Genomic DNA, 20,016 nt, shown 5'->3' on the forward strand with positions numbered 1-20,016 from the left:
CCCAACTAACCGGCCAACACCTCTGGAATTACGGAAGAGGAAGCGATGCCACCTATGTGCGCACTCGAGAGAGAGAGAGAGAAGTAATGGGTTACAATTGTCAAAATAATGTGTTTTCCGAGTACAAGTTGGTTGGTTGTCAGAATTGTGTGTAGATATCAAACATATGCCTCTGCTTACATATGTTCCTATGTGTAAATTATGCACTAAAAGGAAGCCAGTAAACTTGCGCACATTATATTATATATATATGTTTATTTGAGGGGTGGAGGTGGGGGTGCGTAGGTATATGTAATGCTCAGTTTACTCATACTAAACACATGTACCCATGCTTTAAGTGTTTGTATTATATTCTAATCAGACTCAATCCCTTTATAATACTGAAAATGAACAAGGGCCTGTCAGGCCCCCAAAGTGCAAAATAGGTTGTAAAAAGGGAAATACTTTTAAGGGTTAACTTTCTCCTTCGGTGCGAGCGGTCCCGGGTTCGATTTCCGGTGGAGGCGCTCGGTCGAAAAAGTGTAAAAAGCTTTTCATGCCAGCCATTCTGAATGAGTTTTTTTTTTCTTCAAGTTTTCGTCATTCACACCCGGCAAATGCCGGAGTGGTACCTAACTTACAGGTCCCAAGCAGCTTTCTTCCCTTTCCCAGATACTGCGCTTGCCGAGGGACGTCATCCCTCATACGTGACGGGCTAAATGGATTTAGATGCCGAAAGCCCAGGAATCTAAATCCTAAAAACAGCTTAAGCAGAATGCACTGTGAAACGAAAGTGTACACCACAAAAGACAAAGACAGTACAGCATACAAATGAATTCTAAGCAAATATGTTCACTTGAGGCATTCCATCCATTTAGCCCCACATCTTGCGCTCAATTACCCCGTTGTGAGGTACAAATTTCACAATTTTAACTGCCTCACACTGAGGATTTAAAATGGTTGCTCTTCACGGCACCATCCTTATGTTGTTTTTAAGTAGCAGTAAAAATCTGGCTCACAATATTAATAGATGAGTGATTTATTGTGACTAAAACCTAAAAACTCGGTTTCAAATATGTCATTACTCAACTTGTATGTATGCATGTATGTATGCATGTATGTGGATGCATATATATATGTGTGTGTGTGTGTGTGTGTGTGTGTGTGTGTGAAAAATGAAATGTTTCAGTTTTACGTCCCACGGTTATGCCGGTTAGGCTAAAGGAGACGGTGATGATGAGACATGAATGAAATGGTGGAATGAAGAAAGTGGGAGGAAACGGGAGAACCCCGAGAAAACCCACGCACACACAGTTCATTGCATATAACCTAACTAGAAAGCAAATAAATATAAATCTACAAACAATATATTACCTCTCTCGTAGTAACTTCTTTGAAGCTCTTATCCTTAGGTGCGTGCAATGTTGCCAAACGTATTTGGAAATGGAAAATATCTTATTTCTTCAGTGTACTTTTAGATTTCGAAGTAATCTATCAGCATCCAACACCCTGATGATAAAATTCGGCTTTTTTTTTAAAAAAAAAAAAAATAATAATAATAATAAGAAACGCTACTCATATCCACTTTGCTGGTAACTAATACACAATGATTGCTCAAACTGGATACTGTAATGGTGGAATCATAAGATTAATATTTAAGTGCCTAAATATGTATTTATTCCATAAACTATATACATGCACTGAAAGTTAAGTGGTTTCTCAGGGGTGCTGATGCATTGTTCTTCCAACCGGGAAATTCCCGAAAGGTTGACGGCATCTAATTTAAATCTTCAAAGTGATCGAATGAAACATACAGCATATATAAACCATGCTTTAAGTAGGGTGACCAGATTTTTTTAAATCCAAAAGAGTATATCAAAAAAAAAAATTGACTAAGTATGAAGACAAGGTGAATTACAGTGTTTTATCCAATGCGCATGCAAATGAGTCAAATACTTAAAACAGTTTTACTCGCCATCATTCATACTTCTGCGACGATCTTGCTTTCTTAAGTAAGTTAATGTCATACTTTATTGCCAGTCTGAACTCTTCACAGGTCATGCTTACATTGAACTTCACTTTCATCACTTGTTCCAGTGTCGACACTGTGAGTTGACTTTTCTCCTCGCTCCAGTAAGTGTTAATAACACTGAAGAGCTTCTCACAATCAACATTAGTGCCCGGTAAAGTAAAGAATTGCACGAGTGGCACAATCACTTTTAAATTTGACCCAGCCCGCACTAAATCTTTGTACACTATTTTCCATTTGCCCATCATTGTCTCTTTTCTCTCCCCATTGTTCAAAGTGTTCTTTAACACATCTGGATATTGCACAGTAACTGTCAAAAATATCATCATTGAATTCCAACGAACTGTCTACATGTTTTGCCTGCTCATAGAAACATGCAAACGACTCCTGAAATTCTTCATAGGTAACTGATGTGTCAAGTAGTAAATGTTTCATCTTTACTTCTCCGAAGAAACGTTGTGACCACGTCTCTAAGTATGTTATCACTTCAAACTTAAACCTTCTTGACACTGAGTAGGCATATTCCTCTTTTATATTCCCTTCTTTTACAAGTTTCGTAAGTAAATTTCTAGCAGAAAACGGATAAAAGTTTTGTTCAATTCTATCTTTGTATTTCCTCAGAAGTTCAAAATATTCATCAGGAACTTCAGTCGCTGTTATATCCTCCCTCTCAATTTTTGTAATTGTTTCAGTGAACAAGATCAGCTGAGTATGCAGGAAATACAATCACAACTCACTTGTTTCGTCTCGAAAGAAATTGACTATTGGAACATTTTAATCGCTCAAAAAGTACCCTGTAAGTGATTCATACTGACGTATATTTTTTTTTCTGCACACGGCAGCAGAAATAAGAATCTCGTCTTTGAGCGATACAAAAGACCCTCATAATGACAGCCAATGACTCACAAAAGTTTTTCAAATTTTTGTCCTTACAGTAAAAATACTGAAATGGTACTATATTTTAAAAACCAAATTCTCAATATCGATCGGTATTAGTCTCGAACACGCCACAGAAATTCCATTGTGAAGAATGTGAGCCCCACATCCGATAGGCAAAACATTTTTCTTCAACCTGCACTCTAGTTCGCTATGCACATTTCCTGTTTTATTTTTTATGCTTCCAAAATTTACTGGTGCATTATCAGCTAGAAGACCGATGACCTTATTTTCCAAACAAAACTGACGTAATGTACCCATTAATACGTTCGACACAGTTTCCGAGATTTCATTTGATATGCTATGAATTTTTAGAAGACATGCTTTTACATTCAAGTGCTGTCAACGTCCAAGTTTTTACAGGAAAACAAATGCGATTTTCAATGGGAAAATGCATTAAACGTTAAATGAAATTGAAAATACCACAAAAGAGTATAATTCGATATTTTTGGGAAGAAAAAAAGAGTATAGAGTATATGAACCTCGAAAAGAGTATAATACTCTTAAAAAGAGTATGTCTGGTCACCCTACTTTAAGTAAATATTCAGTATTAGCGACATTTTCTTATCAGAGAGCGACGTTTCGTGAGACTGCTGATTATAGTTTCTTAAGCATGTTGTACCGCTTTCCAGATCTGCTCCTGTCGACCAACTATTTGATACTGCAGTTACTTTACTTGGTTAAGACATCGAAGAACGTCTCGGAAAAGGAATTAGAACTTGCCTTGTCTCGACAATGAAATGAACACAAAGCATCTAGAGGTTCGGATGTCTCGTCTCAAAATCCTCGTGGACATCTGGAGAATCGCTCAGACCGCGACACAGAAACAATATTAATACATGAGAGGAAAACACATTAAATAAAATAATATAATTATTTATTAGATGCGCTACAAAAACATACAGAAGAAGGGGCAATTGGGCGGAAAAATTTTTAAAAATTATATTTTGCATTTCAGTGTATTAATATAAAATTTAATAAATAGGAAAAAATAAAATAAAAAAATAAAGTACAACAATGACTATATATATATATATATATATATATATATATATATATATATATATATATATATATATATATATATATATGTGTGTGTGTGTGTTAAAAGAATTTAAACTTTTTCATAACACTGACTATATATATGACGGTTAAAGAATTTAAACTTTGTCGTAACAATATTTACATGTGTCTGTATTTTCATTTATTTTCGATAGTGTCTGAAGAAGGATATGCTAGATATCCGAAACAGTTACAAATTATAATTTAAAATAAAGTGGGTTTTAAGCTTTGGTCAGTGTCTTGTTAAAAGAGATAATATAATTTACTTTTCTTTCCAACATAAATAACTAATGCCTATACAACATAATTTTCGCATGATTACATTGTATCGGCATTGCGAATACGATCAGAATCAGCTTTTATGTCGATTTCCCAGAATGTTCTGACCCGAACTGAACCGTGTTGTCCAGTGGCTATATGGTCGGCTTTGGCAAAAGATCCAAACTATTATTAAAGTCTAAAGGAGACGTCTAAAATATAGAGGATTGAATCCCGGACTGTTGTAAATGTATAAGCCCTCCTAGGGAACTGCAGGACACGAACCACAGATACTCATAAAATGGCTCCCGGACAGGGACGGGAACATTTGGTAGAATTGCGCAAGAGCGACGCTAATTGTATTTTTTTATTAAGATAAATTGTAGTGCCTTTCTAGTGTTATTTAATTTATTTTGACATTAGCAAATTTTTTTAATCATCATGTCCGTAAATAGAGAAATAATACCTGTTTTGCATGAAATGCGGAAAATATGGAAAGACAGTATTTAATAGTAGAAAGTCAGTTCAGATATAGACAAGAACCATTTACATTGTTAGAAGTCGAGAATGCTTTAAAAGTAGACCAGGAAGTGCGTGAAATTCGTAAGAGCTAAGCAAGAAATTGCAAGATCTCTTTTGGAAAGGAACATAGAATATAGGGCTGAAATTGAAGATAAAATTGTTGCTAAAATGCATGAATTACGTAAATCTGATCTCTATCGAAAAGTCAATGAATGTGTTTTTGAACTAGAATTTGTTTCTTTGTCAGACATTAAATATAAGTTGAAAGTCCATTACTAAAATTCAGACATTGTATGCATTGAAAAAAAAAAAAAAAAAAAAAAAAAAAAAAAAAAAAAAAAACTGAAAGGATATACAAAACAGGGTTGGCAAAAACCATGGTTTTTATTTAAAAAACCAAAAAAACGGTTTTTTTGGTTTAAACCGGTTTTCTTTTGGTTTAAACCAGGTTTTTATGGTTTAAATGATTTTCTCTATATATTCATATCATATATGGACAGTTTGTTTCGCCTTGATGTTGTTATGCAACAACCGGGTTATGCTGGAAGGGGTCACATAAGCTTAAAGCGGAATAAAAACCGCTTCTCGAGTTACATCCGAGAGAAATTGTCCTCCATTTGAACTCGGAACCAGGACTAATTGGAACAAATGCGATACATCTGCCGACTCACTCACGAAGGAATCCTGATAAAAAAAAAAAAAAAAAAAAAAAATACACGTTGTACTGATCTTCACATGCTTCTTAATATAACTGTCAAGAGTCATTTCAGAAGGACAAAAAGATAAACAGTTGCACAAGTGAAACCATTACACAGAATTAATTACATATGAACAATTTCAAAGTACGACGGAGTACAGAAGAACTAATCTAGTTAAAGTTAGTTAACAACGACTTTTACTGGTCCAAATTAAAGAAATACACCGACTTAATCTGCATATCAATAAGAAAAGGGAATAAAGATACGAATTATTTGAGTCCACTTTGGCTCAGACTCATTTATACATAAATAGATACCAAAGATACGTATTTCACTAAATGCCTCTCGTGGGGTCTGTATGACCCCCTCCCCCCCACACACACACAAAAAGTACGGCATTTTCGATGTATTTTATCAATAGTAAACATTGAAACGAAACAATATTTAGAATTTTTCTTCGATTGCAATTACATAACAATAACTACAAAAAAATCACAAAATAAACATTTATAAACTTGTATTAAAAAAAGTTGCTTTTGTAGTATAATCTTTTTGAGTAATGAATGGGGAATTTAGGTCTGAATATAATACGAATAATATACGGGAGTGAAACGTGATAACCCACAAATGTGTGTTCATCAAGATTTTACAAACACTTACACTTTTACGAACATTTTTTTGTTTTTTGGTTTAAACCACCTTGGTTTAAACCAGCCAACCCTGATACAAAAGGCATTTAAAGTATCACAATGTTAGTGGTAATAAGGGTTCCAGTGATGACCGGAAGGCAAATTGTAAAACTGTACCACCAAAACGGGTTAGGTTTGCTGAGTTTCCTCAAATTGTAACATTTGCGCATCCTTCTGTAAAAGTTAGTAATTTAGAAAGTATTCAAAATTACGACAATTGTAAAAGCAAAACAGTACCATTGGAAATAAAATTTGCTAAAAATAACTTAGAATGGCTTAGGCCTGAGTTTGAAGGTATTGTGTGGGACATTGCCCCCGTAGCCCAACAAATATACGCACAAACAGTGGAAAATTAGTGTATTGAGAGTTGTATTATTTTACCATGTGTTAGTTCTCAACCATTAGCTGTTGTTTTAAGTCAGGCCTGAATTAAATTTCTTGACAATAAATTTGAACAGGTTGAAGAAATATCTGATTGTAACAAATGTAGGAAAAGAAATAATTCCTGTTAGTCACAAAGTTGAGTTAATCAAGGACAAGGAATTTGTTCTCTCTCTTTCAAAGTGTTGTAGAAAGAAGCAAAGCAGAAAAAGAAAAAAAAACGTTGCAACCCAGCTGTTGAAAAGGTTTCTTGACCGCAATCCTCAATTATTGAGTTGGTCATGCCTACCGCAGATGTACATGTGAGTCAGCGTCTAGCTGATTGTTTTGTAAAGGAACGAAAAGCATTCTTGGGTGCAACGCGTGCCATACTACGAAAGGTTTACGAAAGTAGTAATAAATTGCGTTGAAAAAGAAAGCAAGAGTAGGCAATTCACGCATGCTTGTAGTGTATTATGTGTAGTAAAGCAAAACTGCTTCTACGGCACCTTGCTAGCCGATAAATTAGAATGTGTTCCCTCTCATAAAACTTGTTTATTTTTTTGTATCTGTTATGATTGTCGAGGTACGTCATGAGCAGAATGGTCTTTTAAGCTGCAAGTTGAAAGTCAAAGAAATACAGGTAAAACAAATGGGAGATGTTACTTTCTGCGTAGTCATTTGCACACAAATTGTGGATTTAGAAGATAGTAAAAATGGCTTTATGCCTTATGATAGTATCAGTAACTCAGTAACGTGGGAAAGAAATCAAAAACCTGTCAAGAAAGTTTTAGTAGGTTACGGAATGTTGTTCATCAAATTGTAAGGAAATACAATTTGCAAGTTCCTTATAGCAAAAGGCACCGGCAGCATTAAAACAAATTACATAAAGTCAGACGAAAATTAAAGAGAGTCAAACGTATGTTGTATTGTTTTCGTATATTTTTGACAATTTGTTCGTAAATTTTCTTTGAGAAATAAATGTCAGTCAATACAATGCACTAACAAGTAGTCAGAAAAGTTGTCTTGTCGCACCATGATAACCAATATTCTCCACGTATTTTTGAAAGAGGTGTTCAAAATCTCAAATCAAATCACATTAGTCATTTGGAAGTTCACAATGTAGTAAACGTGCTAGGTGCTGACCACCCACCACAGGTAATTAACATAAATTACAAACCTTTTCAGGAAGAATGTGGTAATGAGGTGAACAAACCCCTTACGTCTAAGCGATTTGAAAATGAATGTAATAATAAAATTAAATATCAAGGTAAACGGGAAACCTAGTGAAACAAAAAAGGCAATCTAGTGTTGAATCTGAATATAGTGAAATTGGTGTGCATAGAGAAACATCACGAAAGAAAAGTAATTGCAAGTCAAGCAGTATTAAGTTAGCCAATTTCTTGTGTAATGGAGTGATCATAAATGTTGAGAAACCAATTTTAAGCTACTGCTTTCTAAAGTAATTAGAATTGGTGAAAACCACATCGTAGTTTATACATTCACATTAGCTGTTTGTTGGCAAATGAAACCTTTCGAAATTGTTTGTGTTGAAAAAGCCTAGAGTAGGTGTAGGGTAAACAAAAACTTAGTTGAGCCGGACTGCTTGTATTTTATGAAACTGACACCTGCAATGATTTTGGTAATTAAAGAAAAAAAAAATGTTGTGTAACAATATAATTAACCTGTAACGAATTGTAGTACTTGCATAGTATGTATCGGCGTTAGTAAGCGTCCGTGATCCACTATGCGACCTCCGGACGGCCGAAGCTTTTTCATTGAAGAAGGAAAAATATGCCAAGTGGCTTAATAAGGCATGAAATGAGGTTCCCTCCCACTTTAGGGTAACATTACATTTGTTTAAAACCCGGCGTAGGAAATTTTCGTATTATTCCCCTCTTGATTTTTTTAAATTTTAACCTTTTTACTCTATCTTTAACACTCATCTCGGAGTTGGGAAACAGATAATCATAACTTTAATGTGCGTGGTATCTTCTAAATTTAGGAGGGCAGACACTTTAAAACTATAATGGTCCGACAAACCATCCACTGCTCAGTCCATTCTTGGTTAATTTTTAACCGGAATGTAATAAATGTAGAGTGTCATGACTAATTAACGTTATTGTAGATTTAAGTAAAACTTTCGATATTGCAACTAATATTTTGAAAATATTTACGTATATTCTTACTTGAATTTAATTTGTATATTATATTTGTTTTATAGTAGTAGTAATAATTAAAATAATACTACTACTAATAAGAAAATGATGAAAACCAGTATACATTTATTGTGTTGTTTTCCAACGCGTTCGAAGTTGTTTTTAATGAAAGTAAATATTGAATATGAATGCTTTCTTATAGCAGTAATACAATTAATTCATGTGAAACTCAAGAGTACAAAGCACTACACTAGTAAATATTTCATGTTAGAATACTTATAAACATAATATTTTGTGTTTAATGGTAAACAATGCCAGTAATTAATTACTCAAATCCTCAATTACACTATTTTGAAAGAAAATAATAACTGTTTATACTTTGATGTGTTTGAAACTGTGGCACTTAAGTATTTTAAAACAACAAATATTAATATAATAAAGGCATTAATGAACTTTATTAAAATTATGGCCCAACCGTAATTCGAAATTCGTCTTGTATGGCCCACGTGTTCGTTACCGTAGTTCCAAATGGACTTTAAAAAAATTTTTGGCATATCATCACATGGAGTGATCAGGGTTGCAGGGTTCTGTTTGATTTTCAGTTCCCTCAAAACAAACGTCTTGTCAAGCGCCTATGTAACCATATGGTCCAGGTAATCGAATATTAATGAAGAAAATTTTAATTTTTAAGAAAACCTCGTATAAAAGCACTCGATTTTAGACACAGACAGACAGACAGACGAATACGCATATAAGTGTGTGTGCGTCGCGTCTGCGACAGAAATCTTGGTGATGCTATCGTCTCTCCAAATAAGGTGCCCAATTCAGCACAAGGAGCAAACTTCGTCTCCAAAAATTCCTGCCTATGGGTTGTTATAGTTATTTTTAGCTTTGACATCACCAGGCTGCATTGTGTGCCTGCGTAGAAACGCGAGGAGACGGGGAGAAAAAAATCAGTCTAACGATTGTTTCTGGTGCGATAGCAGCTTGTAACCTCGTAGTATGTAACAATTGTGTATACTTACAAAAGTACAATGGAGAAATTTCAAGACCACCCGAAAGAAGATAGAATGATAGCAAGGGAATTCACCGCCAACCTTCAAGACACCCCTCTCCCCCCCTTGGAACCACCAAAAATAATTTTCCTCCAGTATCAAAGTGAGTGAAAAGTAACAGTCCGATAATTGCGGAAACTAACGATGTAGTGAAGTTCAACCGGTGACCCGCGACTATCGCGCCTTCCGCGATTGTAATAATAATTGGATGAAGTGTTAAATTTTATCATATTCAATGATTTGAATTGCCAAAATGTAATGTAACATGTGTGTGTAGTTTCAGTGTTTTGTATTAAAAGTGAAATCTTGCATATCCTTTATCAAAATAATTATCATGGTATAAATTTATATTTTTTAGTTTAAGAGAATCTAATTTTCGCATTATTACACTGTATCGGCATTGCGAATACGATTAGAATCAGCAGTTTGTCGATTTCCCAGAATGTTTTGACCCGAACTCTGAACCGTGTTGTCCAGTGGCTATATGGCCGGCTTTGGCAAAAGGTCCAAACTATTATTAGTCTAAAGGAGACGTCCAAAAATATAGAGGATTGAATCCCGGACTGTTCTAAATGTATAAGCCCTCCTAGGGAACTGCAGGACACGAACTACATACACTCATACCATCAACTGTAGTTTCCTTCGCCCTCCCCGTGTTTCCTGCTAATATATCCTCTACCCCTCATGATACAGTTTCTTCTTAACCAATGTCCCGACCAATTTCTCTTCCTTTTAATATGATCTAAAATTGTTCTTTTCTCCCTCACCATTTCCAAGACCCTCGTATGTTTTCGCTCGAGCCAGATAATTCTCTTCATTCTTCTCCATACCCACATTTCAAAAGCTTCCAGTACAATATCCAACACGAAGCATTTTATAAATCTTTCAACTCTATTATAGGTTCAACACCATAGCATTTTCTTCCTTCTAAATGCTTCTTTCGCCATTCCTATCTCTACTTTTATTTTACCTTCACACTTCATATCATTAATATTACTACCCATGTATCGAAAACTAGTTACCTATTCTATTTTCTCCCCACCTACTTTTGTATTTGACACCGACGGTTCCTATCAACATGCATTTTGTCTAACATTTGTTTTCATCCCATCTTCACAGCACCCCCTTAACTTTTCGAATATCTTACTGATTTTCTTTTCAGATTCAGCAACAAGCGCCAAATCATCTGCAATCCGTATACACAATCATTCTACTCTCTACTGAAATGCCGTCTTCATTTTGTAGGCTCTTTTTCACAATCCGCTGGAAAGAGAGCATCCCTGTCGAACTCCCCTTCCAACTGCACTCTTCCTCTCCTAACACTTACTTGAGTCTATCTTTCCACTCCAGTTCGCGCGGTCAAAAGCTTTTTCTGGATCAATAAATACTACATACACCTCTTTCCCTTTCTCTATAAACCTTTCTCAGATCACGTTTAATAATCCAATTGCATCTCTTGTACCCTTACCTCTCTTCAACCGCAATTGTTCCTACCCTAAACTTTTTCCTTTGCTCTTCCATACAACCTCTCGTTCAGAATTCGAAGTAAAATTTTTGTTGCATGAGATATCCAACTAATAGCTCTATAATCCTCATCTCTTTTGGGTTCGATTTCTTAGCCATCGGTACCATGATCATCGTCAGGAAGTCTTTTGGTCACTCTCCTGTTTCGTGTATTTCATTGCACAATCGGAACAATTATTTCTTCCATTTGCTTCCCACATTCTTAATGAATTCGATTGGTACATTATCTATTCCAGTTGCCTTTCCATTCTTAATCTCGGATATATCTTTTTCGAACTCATCGCGAAGAATACTAAACCCTTTATCATCCTCATCTACATCATTTTCTACTTCAACATCTAGGCCACATGGTCTATCCCTACTCTCATGTCCTCAACATATTCTTTAATTCTTCCTAAGAATCCACTTCTCTCGCTGACTACCTTCCCATTTGTATTTTATACTACTAATTTCGTAGTACTACTAATGCCGTAATTGGAAATTTCCATAGATTTCCCTACGCCTAACTTGATGTGATATGTGGTCTTTGAATAAGAGAAGGAAAATAAAACCATCCATGAAGCTACGGGAACATTTTGTGATACCTTTTTATTCAGGCTCTACAAAGGCATTTCAGAACAAACGAATGAAAGAGTGTTTTAGAGTTATAAAACTTGTAAACCTAATTCCTGTTTTTTTTTTTTTCGTATGTATGGAAAGTATATCACGTTATAGTCTGCTTTAGGCAAGTTGAGGAGGAAGAAGGGGTAGAGTGAATACCAGAAGCACTTAGTCGATGGAGACGTGTTTCTGAATGCACACGACTCAAAAGTTTGTTAGTAACTGGACTTAAATTTTTTTTTTTTAAACATTTTCTATCCCATTACTGTAAAATATGAATGACTTAAGGTGATGTTATACCTCTTCGCTTAGGTTTCTAACTCTCCATTTGGTAACACGTAAATTTTAATATGGTAATTTCTAACAAAGTATTACAGTTAATGACTTGAAATTTTTAATACAAATACACAAGACCCATATAAATCCAACCACGGTCTCCAATTTACGTTACATGCGTTAGATGAATTGCAATATATTCTTCAGAAAGTTTGGCAACTATGCTGTATATAGTATATGGATAGATTTTTTTGAAGAAATTGAGAGCTCTCTGAACCTCTAGCCCTACTAGTCTTCGCGACACGTGGTAGTGATTTATGAGCGCTTCAGGCTAAAAACCAATGTCGCTTCTGTTCCTTTCCTTCTAATTTTCTTTCTTTTTTTTCAAAAACTTGTTTTGGGCAGCTTTGCCCTTTTGTCGGCTGTCTATAGAAATAGCAGTCATACTCCCTGGAATTGTTGATTCTCGGTTGGAACAGTCACTTCCTCTCCGTCGTGAACCTCAGTGTTAGATTCGAAAAAAAAAAAATAAACTCGAAGACAGTAAATGTAAAAAGACAACAGCAGCAGTAGTTTGTATTAAAAATTTGGAACGAACAAAAATATTGTATCTAAATAAAGTATTTGTGTTAAATGTACTTTATCATGATAAGAAGTTCTATATTCTTCTCGTATAAGATGCTATAAATGCTCTACTTTGTACTAAAACTAAAAGTAATGTCTTTGAAACATGGTATTAGACTTGGCAAAATTTGGTTTTGTGGGGTTAATGTAATATTTCATACATGCAATATTTTTATTCAATTTTCAGAAATTAGTGTGTTGGTAACATACAAAGTGTACAGTACATGTAATCAGCGTACAATATTAAGATATTTTATTGATAACTGTTTTTGGACGAGTTAACTTCAGGCATATAATCATTCTATTCTTTTCTATAATGTAATGTAATTACATTCGTACACAGAGTATGAATGTTGTTTGACAATAGTAAGGTATTTCGTTAAAAAAAAAAAAAAAAAAAAAAAAAAAATGCTTTTTGTAGGATCATTTTAATTTTAGATATATAGTCATTCTACCTGTTTTCATAAATTAACTAATATAAATGTATCAACAGTATAAATGTCGTTAGTGTTAGAAATGTAGTGAAATATTTCGTTGATAATTGTTTTTTTGTAGAATCAATTGAATTTTAACCTTAGTCATTCAATGGGGTTCCATAGTCTAGGGTTAGAGCGTTCGACTCCTGATCGCCTGGTTCTAGGTTCGATTCCCTGCTAGAATACTCAAATTATTGGCGTCTGCCCATCGTCGTGAGGCAAGCTGGGTAGCCATGTGATTAAAAGACATGACAGTCTATATAATTAATATAAACATATACACAGTACAAATGATGTTTGACAGTAGTGAGGTATTTCGTTGATAATTTATTTTTGTAAGATGTATACTATTTTTATAATGGCAGAATGTGTGTATACTATTTATAGGATGTAGACCTATACATTTTTTCGTATAGACTTTTATAATGTATAATGAATTTTTATAATCAAGAGCAAAAGTTTAAAACCTTAGAATGGGCGAATCTTGCCACAAAAGCGAGATGTACCCGTAGAAATAATTAATAATAATAATAATAATAATAATAATAATAATAATAATAATAATAATAAGGGAAGGAATGAAGACATACTAAAGGAAGCTAGTGAAGGACGACAGATCATGAAGATAATAGGTAAGAGAAGAAACAGCATGCTTGTCTATCTTATTCGACACTCCGACCGGACCACCGTGTTGATAGAGGAAAAGGCAGAAGAAAAACCAGGAAGTGGAAGACCAAGGATAGAAAAATCTATAAGTTTTACGTCCCACAGTTATGCCTGGTAGGTTAAAGGAGCTAGTGATGTTGAGAAATGAAGGAAATGTTGGAATGCAGAAAGTGGAAGGAAACGGGAGAACCCCGAGAAAACCCCCACACATGGTGTTTGTCCTCCACAAAGTACACTTGGTGTGAGCTGAGATCGAACTAAGGACGCCATGCATTAGAGGTGAACGCTCTACCACTGAGCCACCGCGGCCCGACCAAGGATACGCGAAGAAGAGACCTTATCAAATTATAAAACAGCTTTCCCAGGGGAGAGAAAAGTTTTAAAATTTCCTTCTTGTGCATCAACCTATGATTGAAGTGAGGAAGATGATTATTATTATTATTATTATTATTTTATCGAGAATGTACTTCTGGGTTTCCTCCTTAAAAAATATACACACTATTTCCAACTATAGTTATCCTACTTTTTACAAATTTGTCTAATTCAATATTGGTTTAAATAGTAGTTTTCAAGCTACATATATTAGTTCTTTGACTAACTGAATAGTGCGCGCCCCCTTCTGGCTCACTCGGCACTATTTAACATTAAATTTCAGATGCCTCGATATATTTGCATTAGTTTATTATTTCTAAAATAAACATTACGTAAAAGGTCTATTCAAATTGATATCAAGTTTTTCTGACATTTGTATATTACGCATATCTTTCTTAATTTGCATTACTCACATTACCCCAGAGAACGAACAAATTTTAGAGTTCTGGTTTGAACTTCTCTTACAATAATAAGCAAATATACGAGGAACAAATTTACCATTATTGACGATGCGAAGGGGAGGAGATTTTCTGGACTAGGAAGGAATGTGTGCGGGTGCAGAGCAGAGATCTGCACGGGTCGGAATTTTCAGCCCGGGACCGGCCCGTGAATTTACAATGTGAGGCCCGACCCGAGTCCGGACTGAGCTCTGTGATAATCAAATGAGCCCGAATTACAGAAACTTAATTATTAATGCAAAATTGTATTTTTATTCACAGCAATTCGAGGTTTGATTTTCCAGTTGTGTTTTAAAAGTACTCCATAAAGAACGGTGCAATTTGTATCGTTTTACACTATATTTACAAAGTTAGACCCGAAAAAGTCCGAGAAATATGGTTGTATGTTTAAAAATGCACAGCCCGAACCCAGGGGCGTCATTTAGGGGGGCAGGGTTTGAGATTTATAAAGATTTTAGCAATAGAATAGTAGTAAGTCAGTGAAAAACGCGAAATTTTACATATATCAAGGGGTCTTGTATCCCCAAGCCAAATCTGAAATGACGTTACTGCCCGAACCCCTCCCAGGCCCGAAGTGATACATGCTTTGTAGGCCCGAGCACGTGCAGACCTCTAGTGCAGAGGCGTTTCAAGTGGTGGGCGACTGCCCACGGCCTTGCATCTTTAGGGACCTCGCAAAGACCAACGAGCCTAAATCGATTTGGCACTCACTTTTGTCGATGCAACAATAGAAACAAGTATGAATTCGGACTTACTTACAGAAAAACAATACATAAGGCTTCAAACTAAGTTTTCATCTATTCGTATATATTAGATCGCTAGCATACGCGACAGGCGGCGAGTTTATTTTAAGATTGCAACAATGAATGTGTATACCGTAAGTCTTTATCGTTGGGATGAATTGTTTTCGATAAATTTTATTATAATTAGCAATTTTTAAAAAAGGGGGCAGCAAGGACTCGTAAACCTTACTCGCCTTGCTGTGCAGATGGTATGGTCAAAATCAATACTGGATAGTGAAAGTGTAAGTGTAAACGCTAATATGGAACAGAGAAACAAAAGAGAACTTCAGAAGGGAATTGGGAGGGGAGGGGAGGGGAGGAGAGTACAATGGTGTGACACTTGAAATGCGTCTTAATCTGTATACTTCAACAAACTTTTCTTATTAGATTACGCAATTTCTAGTTTCTTACTCCGATTATTCAAAGTATTCAAATGTTCTCGGAGGGAGTGACCGCCCCTCCCTTTAATCCGTCCGTGGTGTCATTCAGTTTTGCTTTTTGCTACTAATTCAAAATGCTTTCCGAAACAAGTTGTCTTCTTGTGACTGCATGGGGTGGAAGAAACAAACAAACCGTGAAAGGAAGAAAGAAGTGGTTTTGGGCTCTTCCAGTCCAGACCATTCTAACCACTAAGAAGTGAGAATCACATTAAAAGCAGCTAGAACAGATGGTCAGCCCTCTCCCCTCTGCAGCATACTTTTTATTCTCTGTTGCCAAACTTACTGAAGAATATATTGCAATTCATCTAACGCATGTAACGTAAATTGGAGACCGTGATTGGATTTATATGGGTTTTGTGTATTTGTATTAAAAATTTCAAGTCATTACCTGCAATACTTTGTTAGAAATTACCATATTAAAATTTACATGTTTTCAAATGGGAAGTTAGAAACATAAGCGAAGAGGTAGAAGATCCCCTTAAACCAATACACTGTCAAAATTCTTGGCGCTCTGACTAATCTAAACCACGATATACTATGTTTAAACTTGAACTAAGATTCAATCATCATACGGATTAAGATGCGGGTTTCAGAACTTATATTCTATTAGTGTGCTAGTGTGCTAAAATGGTCAGGGATGTTTCATTATTTCTATTTTGTGGAAAGTAAATTATTTAAATCATCGATTTTTAAAAAATCAATTTAAATCAAATCAACCCTGCCGCCAATTAAACATTATATGAATCATCAATTTGGATATGTATTTCTTAAGTTCAAAACATATTGTGCTTAAGTTATTTGCCACATACTATGGTGTATGCTGCTGTTTAAAACTTTTGTGTTTCGTGTACATGAAGTTTAAAGAAACTTTTGTATTCTTGCTCGTCCAACTACAAGGGATTCGGCGGATAATACAGAACTATTCTACATATCACACCTAGTTCGCAGATACTGTTAGTACAGATGGAAGAAGTCCTTAAAACATATCTTCATTGAACTCTTCTTCATATTATATACGATAGTGACAAGAAAAAATTCTGCAGCAAAACCAAGAATGCAGGTCTGATGACTGAATTGTCTATGAAGCACAGTGATGCAAGTGAAAATCTTGTAATAAAACGCTAATGTGTGTACAGTCACTTATGCTCTAAAAACTGTCATTTACGCGTATTATGCCGTCCGCCGAGAATTTCTATGCAGCATTAGAGTGAAGTAAATTTTAAAAAACCAATATAATAAAAATAATGATAAAGCGGTTAATTATTTTATGAAGTGTTGATCTTTTGTTCTTATTTCCGTTAGACAGTATGTTACCTTAAAACGTGTTCGCAATGAATAACAGAATCCCTCATTTTTAATATGCAACTTATATGGTAATGTATTTGCTTATGTTTGACTACAAGGATATATGAAGTACGAGGCAAAAATAAATGACCAAAATCATCTTTAAAAACCAATGACGATTTTGATTATTTTTGTCCTGTACTTTACATATATTTTGACGTCTGGGAATGGTGAATGACTTGCATATGGTATCTATGAATTAAGGTAGTTCACCTACAATTTCGGTTATTCAGCGACCGAAGGACAGTCATTACTTTTGGTGAATCAGTTCCCAGTTTAGTAGTCTTTCCTCGCCCGGTATCAGTTCCGAACGGGTCAGCACCTAGTTGCCTATGAATACTTCAGCACCGTATACCAAACCTGAAGTTCCAAAAAGGGATCTCACCCTCGCAACGTTTGGATGCCACAAAATTTGCATCGTAAACGTACTCAATCGAATTTCGGTTTGCGAATCTACTGAAACAACGATGTCAAGCAGTTTTTGAAGCAGTTGACCACACGTGGACAACAATGTGCGAAAACGTAAGTGTTCGAAGCGAGGAAAGACTCCACAGACTATAACAAAGTCCATACTGACGCTCATGATTACGTTGTGCGTTTAGTGCGATAGGAAAGACATCGTGCATTACAAACTGCTGCCGCCAAACAGAACGATAGACTCAGGCCTGTACTGTCATCAATTAGCGTGAGTGCACCTACCAACTCAAACGACCAGACGTGGTTAAAAGAACGAGTGTCTTATATGACCCTTACAATGCCAGACCGCATACCCCTCTAACGACCCATCAGAAACTGAGAACTTGACTGGGATGTTTCAATGAATTACCGCATAGCCCGGCACTGGCACAATCAATAATCTGTCTCTGCAGAACTCCATAAATACCATTAACTTAGTTCTAAATGAAGTCGAGCGAAGTAGCTCAGGTGGTAGAGCGTTGGCTTCAAATTCGGGAAGTTGTGGGTTCGATTTCTGCTGTCGGCCATCCTGGCTGAAGCTTCCCAGAGTTTTCTTCAGTCCTTTCAGCTAATGCTGGGATGGTATCTACTAAAACAGGCCCTGGCCTATACTTTCTCAAATATTTTCAACTGTTATAGTTGTTAGCTATCCAGTATAAAATGACCTCTGAACTGTTATCTGGTGATTGTTAAATAAATAAAGCCTGTGAAAACCACGTGTAACATTTTTTTTTTTTTTTTTAATACCAGAAACCACCGAAGTTCTGTAGCGACGCGATTATGTTGTTGCCGGGAAAATGGCAGGAAGTTATCGAACAAAATAGTGTATACATAGTTTCCTAACGTTATTCCGAAATCACGAACACATTTTCAATTTTAACCTCCAAAAGCTCATTAAGTTTTAGACCAATAAAATAAGTGAAACTTTTTCTTTATAAAACAGCCCGGCCTTTCACCTCACATTATATATATATATATATATATATTTCACATCTGTTTTTCCATCTAGCACGAATAGCCATTATACTACTATATTCCAAGAAGAAAAAAATTTCACGAATCAAAGAAAAATTGTAGTTTGGCGGACGAGTGAGATTTCTAGTCCTAACCATTTTTTAATAAAACTATTGGTGTACTGCTCAATGGGAGAGATGTCTTCCTAGAAAGTGCAATATGTTAGCAATAACTATTTTGAAAATGGTCAGATTTCACGGAACAGTTACTACTTATTTATGAATAAACTAAAATTTCGGTTACTAACACGTTTTAGAAACAAAATACAATATGTAGGAGCGTATGTGGAACAAGTATAATTTCCTATTTCAAATACGTATATTAGTTCGATATAATAGTAAAGGAAGAAGAGATACTGTTTTCAGTTATCATTCCCATAATGGTCTCATGATAGAGAGGGTTCATGAGCCTGCAGAACCATATGCAATTGAGCTATAATCCAGTTTCGAGCCAATGATGCTACAATACAGTTGTCAATCACCACACGACCAGCATTCGAATAAAGATGAGAAACCATACGTAATACAAAAAGTCGTTTCACGTTCATGGTCCCCTAAGGGTCAAAATAAACAACTTCTTTCAGACACGAAATGTGAACTCAATACTTGACGATACTTCTTTTAGCACCATGGTAGCAGTTCGTCTGTACGGGATAATGTGTTGTACGGGATAATGTGTTGTTGCTTTCAAGTATAGCGTGCCTGAGATGTGCACCTACAGCTTAATGTGGGATACGAACCAAAAGAGCTCCCACCAGAAATCAAACCCGTGTCTTCCGTACAAATAAGGTAATGTGATGAACGTTCACTAAGCAAGAATATTACCCAGAAGTAACGAACACTTTCCGCTCATACTTTATTTCATATTTAAGGATTATTACAAAGCTACATACTATGTAAATTCGAACACAGGAATTCATTTTAAACTCACTTCTCTTACCGATTTCTTTACATAAAATGAAGGAACAATCATTGCCTACATATTCAAATACTATCAATGATTAACAAAAACAGAACTTAACTTACCTGCGTAAGTCCCGGCTGTAGTATGTGTTGCTGCTGTCTGGTAGGCTGCCTCATATCCTGTACTAGCCCTCTGCGGAGTGTACGTCCCAGGTGTTGCTGCAGCAGGAGTCACTGCATAACCTGTCTGTCCAGTCTGATAAGCAGTACCGGTAGCACTGTAAAAAGTTAATTATTCAACTTAAAAAAATTCAAAACTGTACTTGTATTTAAAG

General features: G+C 35.5%; 1 protein-coding gene across 7 annotated transcripts in view; it reads right to left on the reverse strand.

The window, feature by feature from the left end:
* Zn72D (Zinc-finger protein 72D) overlaps positions 1-20,016 on the reverse strand; it is a 396,471-nt gene that overhangs the window by 322,901 nt on the left and 53,554 nt on the right. For all 7 annotated transcript variants that reach the window (XM_081733834.1, XM_081733837.1, XM_081733835.1 and 4 more), the window contains exon 2: positions 19,805-19,959. In XM_081733834.1, the coding sequence (XP_081589960.1) occupies positions 19,805-19,959 (155 nt within the window). The remainder of the gene's footprint in view (positions 1-19,804; positions 19,960-20,016) is intronic.

This window comes from Thermobia domestica, chromosome 12 (genome assembly GCF_964235325.1).
Source record: "Thermobia domestica chromosome 12, izTheDome1.hap1.1, whole genome shotgun sequence".
In the NCBI taxonomy this organism is placed as follows: Eukaryota; Metazoa; Arthropoda; class Insecta; order Zygentoma; family Lepismatidae; genus Thermobia; species Thermobia domestica.